The sequence below is a fragment of the Ascaphus truei genome, chromosome 7 (assembly GCF_040206685.1).
Source record: "Ascaphus truei isolate aAscTru1 chromosome 7, aAscTru1.hap1, whole genome shotgun sequence".
Lineage (NCBI taxonomy): Eukaryota > Metazoa > Chordata > Amphibia > Anura > Ascaphidae > Ascaphus > Ascaphus truei.
The window spans coordinates 19,613,823-19,626,345 of record NC_134489.1 but is presented as its reverse complement, the minus strand read 5'-3'; the positions used below and the strand labels follow the sequence as shown (position 1 = coordinate 19,626,345).

Genomic DNA, 12,523 nt, shown 5'->3' with positions numbered 1-12,523 from the left:
CCAACTCCTCCTACTGTCACTCCCCAAGGTGCAAGCTGGGACAGAGATGCAGAATGTGATACATCTCATTATAATCTGTGCACCATGTAACTCCCCCCACCTCCTCCTACTTACACTCCCCGAGGTGCAAACTGGGGTAGAGACGCAGAGTGTGATACATCTCATTATAATCTGTGCAGCATGTAACTCCTCCCCAACTCTTCCTACTGACTCTCCCCAAGGTGCAAGATGGGGCAGAGATGCAGAATGTGATATATCTCATTATAATCTGTGCACCATGTAACTCCCCCCAACTCCTCCTACTGACTCTCCCCAAGGTGCAAGATGGGGCAGAGATGCAGAATGTGATATATCTCATTATAATCTGTGCATCATGTAACTCCTCCCCAACTCCTCCTACTGACACTCCCCAAGGTGCAAGCTGGGGCAGAGACGCAGAATGTGATACATTTCATTATAATCTGAGCACCATGTAACTCCCCCCAACTCCTCCTACTGACTCTCCCCAAGGTGCAAGATGGGACAGAGACGCAGAATGTGATACATCTCATTATAATCTGTGCACCATGTAACTCCCCCCAACTCCTCATACAGACTCTCCCCAAGGTGCAAGCTGGGACAGAGACGCAGAATGTGATACATCTCATTATAATCTGTGCACCATGTAATCCCCCCTAACTCCTCCTACTGCCTCTCCCCAAGGTGCAAGCTGGGACAGGGACGCACAATGTGATACATCTCATTATAATCTGCGCCCCATGTAACTCCCCCCAACTCCTCCTACTGACTCTCCCCAAGGTGCAAGATGGGGCAGAGACGCAGAATGTGATACATCTCATTATAATCTGTGCACCATGTAACTCCCCCCAACTCCTCCTACTGACACTCCCCAAGGTGCAAGCTGGGACAGAATGTGATACATCTCATTATAATCTGTGCACCATGTAACTCCCCCCAACTCCTCCTACTGACTCTCCCCAAGGTACAAGCTGGGGCAGAAACGCAGAATGTGACATCTCATTATAATCAGTGCACCATGTAACTCCTCCCAACTCCTCCTACTGACTCTCCCCAAGGTGCAAACTGGGGCAGAGACGCAGAATGTGATACATCTCATTATAATCTGTGCACCATGTAACTCCTCCCCAACTCCTCCTACTGACCCTCCCCAAGGTGCAAGCTGGGGCAGAGACGCAGAATGTGATACATCTCATTATAATCTGTGCACAATGTAATTCCCCCCAACTCCTCCTACTGACTCTCCCCAAGGTGCGAGCTGGGGCAGAGACGCAGAATGTGTTACATCTCATTATAATCTGTGCACCATGTAACTCCTCCCCAACTCCTCCTACTGACTCTCCCCAAGATGCAAACTGGGGCAGAGACGCAGAATGTGATACATCTCATTATAATCTGTGCAGCATGTAACTCCCCCCAACTCCTACTGACTCTCCCCCAAGGTGCAAGCTGGGGCAGAGACGCAGAATGTGATACATCTCTTTATAATCTGTGCAGCATGTAACTCCCCCCAACTCCTACTGACTCTCCCCAAGGTGCAAGCTGGGGCAGAGATGCAGAATGTGATACATCTCATTATAATCTGTGCACCATGTAACTCCCCCCAACTCCTCCTACTGACACTCCCCAAGGTGCAAACTGGGGCAGATGGGGCAAAACTGGAGCAAAATATTTTGATACAAAGTACAGGTTCTAAAGGCACCGGTTTTGCTCCACAAATGTCCTTGATACATAGACCCCCATGACTGTATCTGCATGTCTTCTACAGGTCCCCAAACCTGCTTCATTTACCCCATTGTTACATGGTACAGCTGCAGGAAAGGATTCTGGGTAATGATGTGCAAATAGTACCCTCTGAGCGTGTCACTTTTAGCTTTATCTCCATTTTTTTTACATGGATTTCCCGGCGCTTTTGCCCTCTGCACCACACAGCTTGAACAGCAAAGCCCAGGACAAGGAAGTCCTGAATCAATAGTTTGACAGATGGCAGCTGGGTTATTTCAGCAATTGTGATCACCTTTGTATCCCAGATCAGAGTCAGATCAGCCTGCAACTGCTAATCTGCACTGGACTCTGTACCAGATTATATATACAATAAGCATCTTTTTCTCTGTTATAAGCTTCTTTTCAGTGGTAAAAGATCAAGATCTTCAATCGTATGTTTCCTAGAAATTGTGTTGTCCTCTGATTAAATTAATACATAATAAGACTGCAAAACTGCTTATGTGCATTCTGGTATGTAATAACAAATAACCACATTTTATTCATATTATTAGTAATAAACTAAAGCAAGTTTAATTTACATTATACAGAAAGTAATATGGCACTATAGGGATTTGAATATTAATGCATGTGATTAAATATAAAACTGTTTATATGGACAATAAGGGTTTTTAACCACTTGTTTTTACAATGTTGGCAGATGAGGTTGGATTTTAGTAGAACAAATTGATTAAAGGTTGATATATTAACTGCAGTTTGCCATTAATACGGTGCTTAGAAAGGCCTTTAGAACATACATCATGGTACTTTGCTCTGATTGTAACTGCTTTAGCGTTGTGTATCTGTGAGTGTGAATCAGAAGAGTTACTTGACACAATTATAATGGTACTGTATGTATCAAACGCCTCAATCCTGCTATTTTTCTCTCCCTCTGTCCGTCTTGCTTTTAAAACCTCTACTGGGTCTTAGTTGTTACCAACTTCCCTTGACCTTGATTAACTGGTTTGTTATATTTGATGCAGCCACAAGCTGAAAACTACAAATAATGCAAACTGTGTGCAAAATGCAATCCTTGATACAAAGAATCGAGGGACTCCATTGTCTACCCTAGTGTTTAGTGTCAACCTTTTGTTCATCCTCGGATTTAGGATGTGCGCTCACCTCCAAATGTGAACCACAGGACCAGAACTGGGCACTTTCATGACTGAAAACATTGTTACTATTGTTTTGCGAGCTCCCTTGCTACCACCTGGGCCCGCATTCTGGCAGCAAGGAGGTTCAGAGCTCACAAGCTCACATTTCTCCTCTGCATTTGGTAGGAATGTTAATGGGAGTGTTTCACGGAGATCTAATTGGTTTGAAAGTCTCCTAGTAGTGAATTAGATGCTTGTAACACACAAGTAACTGCGATTAAAGCGGAGGGTAGAGGTTATTTATGACACTTAAAATGTACTTGGCATGTGTCATATACAGTAGTAATGCACACTGCTTGGCTGATGTAGTAACCATACTTTAAGTTCTAGTTACGATATTGCTGAACGACACATATATTGTGGGCTGAAATGCTGTTTTCTTTTGTCCCTCTTGGTACAGAGATTCTGAATGGCGGAGTGTATGTCGGAGAGAACAAGTTCCTCTGCTATGCCGACACCATACATTGGCAGGACATTGTCCGCAATCCCAAGTCTTCCAACTTCACACTGGTCCCGATGTCCGGCAATGCAGAATGTGAGTGATCATCTACGTTATTCAAATACATAGCTTGGTAGTCTCGTTTTCAGGTCTATCCTGCAATTAAATTGTTGGTTTGGTGGCACCACTGCCCACTGATTAGAGCAGGTCAGGACTGCACAGGTTTTTTTTTTTTCATCAACATTGATTGACTCCTTCTCAGCTTCCAGGATTTCCAAATCTTAGTCACATGGATTATTAAAACTTTACAACTATATAAATATAATATTTACATATTCATAGTTTCACATATTTCTCTCTCCAGCTCTCTCTCCACCTGCCACGTAAACTTTGTCAAAGAAAATGTAACCATCAAATACATGCTATTTAATATCCTGCAAAAACTATAGCTTTGTCATTACATTGATGCTAAGAAAGTAATATAGCAACCTATCTAGATACGTTAGACTTACTTTGCCATATGGGAAGTGGTGGTCGGATACAGCTGGGGGAGTCACATAATAAAGGGATGCATCAAGGTACTGTATGCTGCTTGGACAGCCATCTCCACCCATTTTCACCCTGTCACAAAATACACCAGGTCAGAGGTGTTGGAACTCTATCTGGCACACATACTTGCATCAAATAAGACACCTGGGAAGGCAGCATTGTGTCATGAGGATGGCTTTGGTCCTGAATGCACACGCAAGTGGGCTCACCTCCTGTCTGGCCAACTCAGACTTATCAGAGCGCTCGTCAGTGATGCAATTATTATGTACTGGGGCACCACAACCAGCGAAATATGTGTAATTCTCCATGATGAGCATGGTTTTTAGGCTGCTATTCTAATGATGAACTGTACACTTCCCCCTGAAATGAAGGCCAGGGGAATACATTTATTGAGTACCTCTGCTATTACAACAGCCATGTGAAAAAACAGTTATAACACAAGAGGAGTAATCAGGTGTTAAGAAAGCCTGAGCTTCTTTACTTGGTTTGTTAAAGGTTATAAAAGCAGAAGCAATTATAAAGCATGTCCTTATGAGACATGCTTACACCTCTGCTGCTTTTATCATTATTTGATTATATAGCTTCCTTTTTGGTTGGGCCTAATTAGTATTAGCAGCTCATGAGGCCTCTCAGCTAGAGGTGTTTGTGTGGAGGTACAGTACTGTATTATTGTTCACATCAAGCAACAATGGCTCTCCTAGCTGGGTGTTATCGCTAATAACATCATTTAATGGCCCTTATGTTTTGCTATTATTGCCTCTTAAGCAGAGCAGTTCTGCTGCTGCCCTGCAAATATTGTTCTGCTTTGAGTTTTAGGGTGAACTTAGCAAAACAGCAGCATATTGTAGTCATCGGGTCCACCAGGAACACAAAGCAGATATAAGCAGCTCCATAAAACATGTGCATACCATACTCAGAATTACAAGGACCCTTTATTGTTCCTACACAGCCAGCCATGTAAATGACAGAGTCTTTACAGCGTCAAAATCTGGACCAGTTCATGCAACGTTAGATGGTAATGCCAATGTGGGGCTGAGGATAGTCTTCAGTATAGCTCCTCAGAATCAACTCAGTTAACTAGATACATTGTACCACTCTATAAGGCATTTTAATGTGCCGTTGTATAACTCCCATTAGCCATCACTGTGATACGTTGGGGGTTATACATGAATCTGCGATAGTGTTCCTGTAGCATGTCTGATAACTACTGTATGTGTGTTAATTAGCAAGGTCACAGCTGCATCGTAAGGCGAGGTCCCCGGTGCCTGCTGCAGAGGGCGCTATGGTGTGCGCTGCAGGGACATAAGCCGCCCCTCAATGGGGCCGGGCCCACTACCTGCCTTGGCCGCCGCGTTGCGCGAGCAGATTTCTCTGAAGACAGGAAAACTGTGTTCAGGACTTGCGACGGAGCACTGGCCACGCCCCCCGGCGGTTCAGCCAATGAGGGCAAACCTGCTGGGTGATGTCAGGGTAACGCCCCCTGCCACACCCCCCATCTTTCCCTCGTGCAGCTCACCGCAGACCGGGGATCACAGCTGCACGCGCCACCAGCCTGGCAGGCGCGTGTAAAGCAGCGCCGGGGCCTCAACCGTAGCCCTTTAAAAAGGACAGACAAGCTCACTATGTGCTGTCTGTGAACAGGAAGGCAACTGCCCTGGGACCCCGCTAACGGAAGGTCTGTCCTGAACTGGGAACCGCTAACCGAGGGTCTGGTTTATCCCATAACCTACTGTCACTGTACCTATGTGATCACTGGTGTGAAATCTCTCTTGTCCTGGAAGGGTTGCAGAGATTATATAGAGACTTTGCAAGCAGTTGACGTCAGTTCTTACTAAGAGCTCGCAGACCCCAGAAATCTCCTTGAGGAGTCGTGAGAAAGTAACTGAGACTTTGTGACAATAGGGCAGAGCCCTCCTATGGCCTTTTTATTTTTACCCTTATGCTGATTTAAAGCTGTTTTATGTTGTGTGTGTGTTTCATGTTGGGTTGTACCAAATAAAAGCCCGTTCTCACTGTAACTCAACTAAAACTCAAGTCCTCAATGTTCTCACCCAGAACTGCAATTGTAGCTCTGAAGTTGCACTTAGTACCGTTGCTGACATATGGGGGTTCCTATCCCAAAAGCATAAATGCAGCGGGCACTCGAGAAGTTGAAGGAAATGATTCCTTTATCGGATTACATATGGATATGTAAACTGGGAACTGCTAACTGTTGGATATGTAATCCAATAAAGGGATCTTTCTCTGCAACTTCTTGAGTGCCTGCTGCCTTTATGCTTTTGGATCTATTCACAATATGGGATCTACTCCAGGAATAGATCCCTGACAGCACTTGGTGCACCACTGCTATTTGTTGCAGTGCAAGCTAAACAACCAATTGTTCACGGTTCTTATCGCGAAACATGATATTTTAATAAAACTGGGCGATGAGTGAGAATGTCCGAAAGAGTCTAACTCACTCCAAGGGAAAGTGTCCTTATGGTGAAAACTCCGGCCTGCAGATCCCAGGTCAAATCTCGGTGACGGCTCCTTTATGGTGATAGCTGAATCCCTTCATCTGCCTGTCCCATAGAAACAGAAAATTAGAGTGCAAGCTCTTGTGGGCAGGGATTCCTTGTGTCTATAAAATCTACTGCACACACAGCCAGCCCAATGTACAAAACAAATCAATTGTTATTAAGGGTGACCATTCCAAAACATGCATGGATCAGCATAACGAACTTTTGAAGATCTGTTTCCTACGAGGCGGGGAGCATATAATAGAAGCCTATGTGTAAAGGAGGTGCAGATGGCAAACATGCTGCACAAACGAGAATAAAACATGATATTAAGACTAATTTATTATCTGCAAATGCATGTCATATTATTGCAGGAACATTCTCGGCAAACTGTTCACTTGTCAAATGGCTGTTTGCAGTTGAGCCCACTGCTTTTCAGATCCAATTAGTCACAGAAAAAGCAATCAAAGGCGCGACTCAGAACCTTTCCATTTGTCTTGTCTTCTGAAGGTTGATGATGTTGTACATGGGGGATAATAGGTGATTCACAGCTAGAAAATATCCACTGATTTGCCTGACATAAGGAGGCTAATAAACTGAAAAGTCCTTTCGTTTTTCTTAACAGCCACCACCCTCTTAAGCTGCCTGCCCCTCTCAGTGTCACTTCTGCATGTACAGGAGTAGAGGATGGGGGTAAGGATATATTCCATATTATGATAGAAGATATATTATATAATATATATTCCATATTGCAATCTGTGGCTCAGTCGAAGAAGCTGGGATATCCTGAAAGCCTGACCTGTTGAGGGTTCTTGAGGACTGGAGTTGAGTCCCCCTGCCCATGGCTAATGCCTAAGGCCTCGGATATAGTGCAGGCACTATGTATGGACTTTGATTTTCGTGCGACGGGGAGGCGTGGCCAAGACATCACTAGGCATTGTTCGCTCTGATTGGTTGAAACGCTCACGAGACGCGGAAAAAATCAAAAATGTATCGGCTCAAAATGCTGCCGCCCCGTTGCGCTTCATCGCGTGCACTATGGCTGGCCTCATAGAGGTGCTGCACGTTGCTCGTGCAGCGCGCACTATGGCAGCGGCCTAACTATGCACAAAACGCTGCAGGGATTCCAGTGTTGCAGTGATCAGTTATTAGGGCATTTACAACTGAAGTCATTTGCAAATTCCCTAAAATCTTATCTTACATCAGTCTTCCACCGCCACCCCCCCTTCTCACAAATAAACAGTTCCCCCAAGATTCCACAATAACATGATTTGATTGAACAAGGAAAAAAACGAAAAGCACCTTCTGTGAGGAAACAGAACAAGAACATCGTTATGCTTTGCGTTTTTCTTTAGGGCTGAGGGTATGGTCAGGTGCCTCTGTGCATGTTCCTTCCCAAAATCTCACTCCAGAAGCAGGAGCCTTTATAAACAGCTAATAGCAGAAGCTGACGTGTGAGATTAAACCCCATGAATAAGTATCAGGAGAAAGCTTATTTCTAAGTGGAACAATTCCCAATCGCTTGCAAAATTGCAAAGTAACAGCAATAACGCTCCCACATCTCCCTCAGCTGGGAAGCCCATTAAATCAAGGCTGAATTGTCGACCAGTCTGGACCACATCCTACTTAATTGTGTCCTTTAGAAGGTAATGTACGTTTGCGTGTATGTGTTATGGGGGACTTTAGTGTACGCTGCCCTATGCCTTAGCAGAGGCGTGAGATACCGAGACATTGGACGAATCGCGGACAAATTACATTTCCCTGTTCTTGTGAACAGTAGCGGTGGTAAAACATGTAGAGAAGTGGAAAATAAATCAGAAGAAGGGGAGAGGAATACACATCGGGATTTTGCTCAGCTGTCGGAGGCTGCATTAGAGGCAGCTATCACACAGCTGGGCCAGGGAAATTAGCTATTGGCGTCCGCTGGCGGGGACACATTGGAAAAGTAACACTCCTGTACTGGGAATTAGGAGAGCAGAATCATATTAAAGGTGTCGCTAGAAATGCATTAAACTGTCCTAAACCCCCCCCCCCCCCCCCCTGAAATTCAATTTCTGGCGAGATGTTTTGCGAAGCCTCGAAGAGCTAATACTGTCGCCAAATTAGTAAGCTTTCAGCAAAATATCGCCAGTTAGTGGTAAATAGTGTCTGTGCCCTTTTCGTAGTCTCCGCATTACTTGAATCTAGCAATTTGAGGTTTGTGCGTTTGTGCTCATGTCGTGTTAGTGCACATTGTGTGTTTGTTGTATACGTGTGCTGAAATGGTGGTGTACTGTATGTGTATATCAGTGAATGTGTGTATATCAATGTGTGTGTCTGTGTGCTCAAATGTGCATGCATGTGTTTGTGTGTCCTTTTGTGCGTGGTCATGTGTGTGAATAGTGTGCATTTCTGTGCATGTGCGTGTTGTGTGTAACCCCCTGTGTATGTCAGGCAACACATGCACCCTGCCCCCTGGCAGGTTCCTCTCCTATGGACATGTGACTATGATGAGCCAGTAGCGAAGCTGGTGAAGGAGAGACTTGAAGGGAGTTGTTAAAAGGGGGCAGCCATGACAGTTAGTGGTAGATCTGTGCGGTCCTAAAGGAGTCAGGAGCGATAAAGAGCAACCTGGTGATGGGACCTGCGCGCGCCCCGCGTGGGGGAGAACTTAGTTGCTGAGAGGATGGAGAGCAGCCAAAAGAGCCGGATATTCAAGCAGCTGTATGGGGGAGAGACAGCCGACGGAGGGGATTCCCCGGCGGTCACAGGAAACGGTGGTACCGAAATAAACCTTTGCGTGGTACAGGCCTGCTACTCCCAGTCACAAATATAGGCCGGCATACCCGGGATTGGGAGGCCTCCAGAGTGCGCACACACACCACACACACTGTAATGATAATGTGTTGTGATTAGTATGTGGTGATCCTGTTTCTAAGGATCACGAGGTTCCTGTTAACCATTTATTATATATCTATGTTAATCAGTATAAAAAGTGTTGTGACAGTTGTGCCCCCTTATTTGCTCCACGCATGTGTGGTATTTATCACAGGCATTAGGACTCAGCCCCCCCCCTCAATACCAGGTGTGTAGTCTGCGGTACAGGAATAGAGACGGTTACATGTGTGTGCAAGCATTAGTGAGGAACAAAAATGACGTATCAGTTCTTTCGCTGTAAAGCTAGAAATAATGTTGCAATCGTGTCCTGCCCTGAAAATCAGCGTTACATGGCTAAGCGCCTACACTTTACTGCAGCCATTGTGTGCATCTTCTGCAAAGAGAATGGGAAAGTTAGCGAGTTCCGCGGCCTGATAATTAACCTCATAACAGCAGGAGAGATCAGAGGATAGGCACAGCGGAGGTAAAAAAAAAAAAATGGAGAATCATTTATTTCTTTATCTATTTTTTCTTCTTCTTCTTCCCCCGGCTGCACAAAAGCAAAGGCAATGAATCCGCAGCATTACAATAGGGAGTGTAATACAAGGACACGCACAGCATCGCCCCGCGGGCCTAGTCTGAGCGGCTTCAGTGTTCAATGCTATCTCTCAGACCTGTAAACGCTGTGCCGCCATCCTATCACCGAAATGATATTTTCATTCCGCCAAGCTATCTCCGCGTATTTAATTTTTTATCATTTTTTTTTTTTTTAAACCTCCCCCAAAATGAACTTTATTTTATCTGCATGAAGAATAAAAGCACATTTCCTGCTCCTGGAGAAGGAAGCTTAACTCTTTCACCGCCAGAGGAGCCTGCAACTACAACGCCATAATGCAGATGTCGCCAACGTTATTGCGCCCCACCCCCCACACGAAGAGCTGCAGCGGTCTTAGGCAACGGCCCCAGCGCCTGCGCTGCATGCGCGCCTGCGAGGCGCATGCAGCCGAATTCCCCGGTCTGTAGAGAGCTGTAGGGGGAAAGACAGGGGGGGGGAGTGACGGGGGCGCGGCCGTGACGTCACCCGGCAGGTTCGCCCTCATTGGCTGAACCGCCGGGGGCGTGGCCTAGCGCTCCGTCGCTATTTCCCCTCACAATTTTCTTGCAGGCTGGAGAAACTCACCGCGCAGCGCGGCCCCCCCCCCTCGCAGCGGCCCCGGCCCCATTGAGAGGCGGCTCTTGTCCCTGCAGCGTCTGCCACAGCGGGCGCTGCAGTAGCCAGCGGGGACCTGGCCTTAGCCAAAGCCACCTTTGGTTTGAGTCACAGACTACAGAAGGAATCCTCGCTCAGCCCTAGTACAGTAATACTCAAAATGTGAGGAGACCAGTGCTCAACTGAAGGGCAAATATTATACAAAACAAACAAAGGAGAATCCGTGCCCTGTGCGAGTGGCACTCAGTCACAAATACAAGCGGAGAGGAATGGATGTATAAAATGAAAACGTAACCGTTTAATCAAATCAATAGTCAATACAATGCGTTTGGTAAAGGCTTGTTTTGAATCGGCTACGTGCGAGAAAAGGGCTATTGCGCCATTTTACCTGTGGGAGCGCGTCATCCATTGCAATAATATTGGCTACATCTGCGTATATATGCTGTATATACCAGGGCTAGAGTGGCCAACCACAGTCCTCAAGGGCCACAGACAGGTCAGGTTTTAAGGATATCCCTGCTTCAGCACAGGTGGCCTAATCAGTGGCTCAGTCAAAATGACCGAGCCACCTGTGCTGAAGCAGGGATATCCTTCAACCCTGACATGTTGCTGGCCCTTGAGAACTGGAGGTGGCCACCTCGTGTTCAGGAAAAAAGGGACCCCTTTCGTTTTTCATCATATCTTCAATATTTCCTGCTCAGTCTCCATGAAAATGTGAAGAATTGTTATGTAGAATCTGGTATGTAGATTAACACTATATAAAAAGCACAGTGTAGACCAGCGGTGCGCAAACTGGGGGGCGTGCCCTGCAGGGGGGGCGGGATGTTTTGTGGGGGGGGGGTGCGGGCGGTTACAGGGGCCCCATGCTCTTCCCCAGTGGGGTCATGGCGTGACGTCACATGATCCCCGCACGCCGGAAAGGAAGGTGGGGGGGGGGGGCACGAGCACCGGGGGGAGTAGGCAGGGGGGGCGCAGCGCGAATAGTGTAGACAACCAGCGGATGCCAACTAAATTGATGTCGCTTTATTATGTCAACAAGTCCCAGATACGCTGCGGGAGGTTCATGCTCATTAAACGAGAAATAGGACTTTTCCCTTCGTAGCTCATACATGTGGTAAACTGATGTAATTTAATCTGAAACACTAAGATTACTATAAAGTTTGAGTTCAAAGTGTGTGTTCAAAATGTCCTCTTGCAGAAAAGCACACGCCCGAAGACGAGAACGCCACCGCCCGATTGCATCATCGATAACGCGTTGGTCCAGCAGCTCCCGGAACGATACGTTGTTTTACACATTCGTTTTTGCCGTCCTCCCAGCGACCGCCCTTTTATTAGGAAACATTCTGCAGGATGCAAGAGTTTCGGAGCACAATTCTTGCTCGAAGTGTGATGTAAACACAACCTTAGCGCTCAAAAGACCATGTCACAGTGATGCATACAACTTCAATTATACAATACCAAATGAATGTATTGTCCAGGGTCCTGCAGCCCAGAAGACTTGAAGGTGTTGTCCAAAAACCTTCTTGATTGAATTGTGAAGAAAGAAAGTCCTCCTTGGCGCTTGGACTCTGGTTGATGGTGCTGTTATTCTCCAATGAGCAGTGTTCGACAAACCTATACATTTGCTCGCCCCGGGCGAGTGGATTTAACATCGTGGCGAGCTCCTATTGGCCCAAGCAGCACACGTTTGGTACTAGGTGGCGAGTAGATTTTTTTGTGTGGCGAGTAGATTTTTTGGTGATTTGTCGACCACTGCCAATGAGCATGAAGAAAAAAACGATACAATATTGCTTCAATAAAGTATATAAACAACCTGTGTCCTTCAAACACTGTGATGTGCCCCCTTTCTGGTAGAAATGATATCAATAGAAAAATATGTAAACTCTAGCTTCAATAGAAATGTGCTCTTTCCAACACCTTATCCAAATAAGGAATAATTAAATCTATAAGAGTGTTCCTCAAAGACCATAATTTTGTGCCTTCTTTAGTTTTAATTGTATTACTAGATTGAATTATTCCTTATTTGGATAAGGTGTTG

General features: G+C 45.8%; 1 protein-coding gene across 5 annotated transcripts in view; it reads left to right on the top strand.

Annotated features, from left to right (window-relative positions):
• Positions 1-12,523, top strand: part of ERBB4 (erb-b2 receptor tyrosine kinase 4) — a 701,260-nt gene that overhangs the window by 511,794 nt on the left and 176,943 nt on the right. For all 5 annotated transcript variants that reach the window (XM_075607205.1, XM_075607203.1, XM_075607206.1 and 2 more), the window contains one exon: positions 3,334-3,468. In XM_075607205.1, the coding sequence (XP_075463320.1) occupies positions 3,334-3,468 (135 nt within the window). The remainder of the gene's footprint in view (positions 1-3,333; positions 3,469-12,523) is intronic.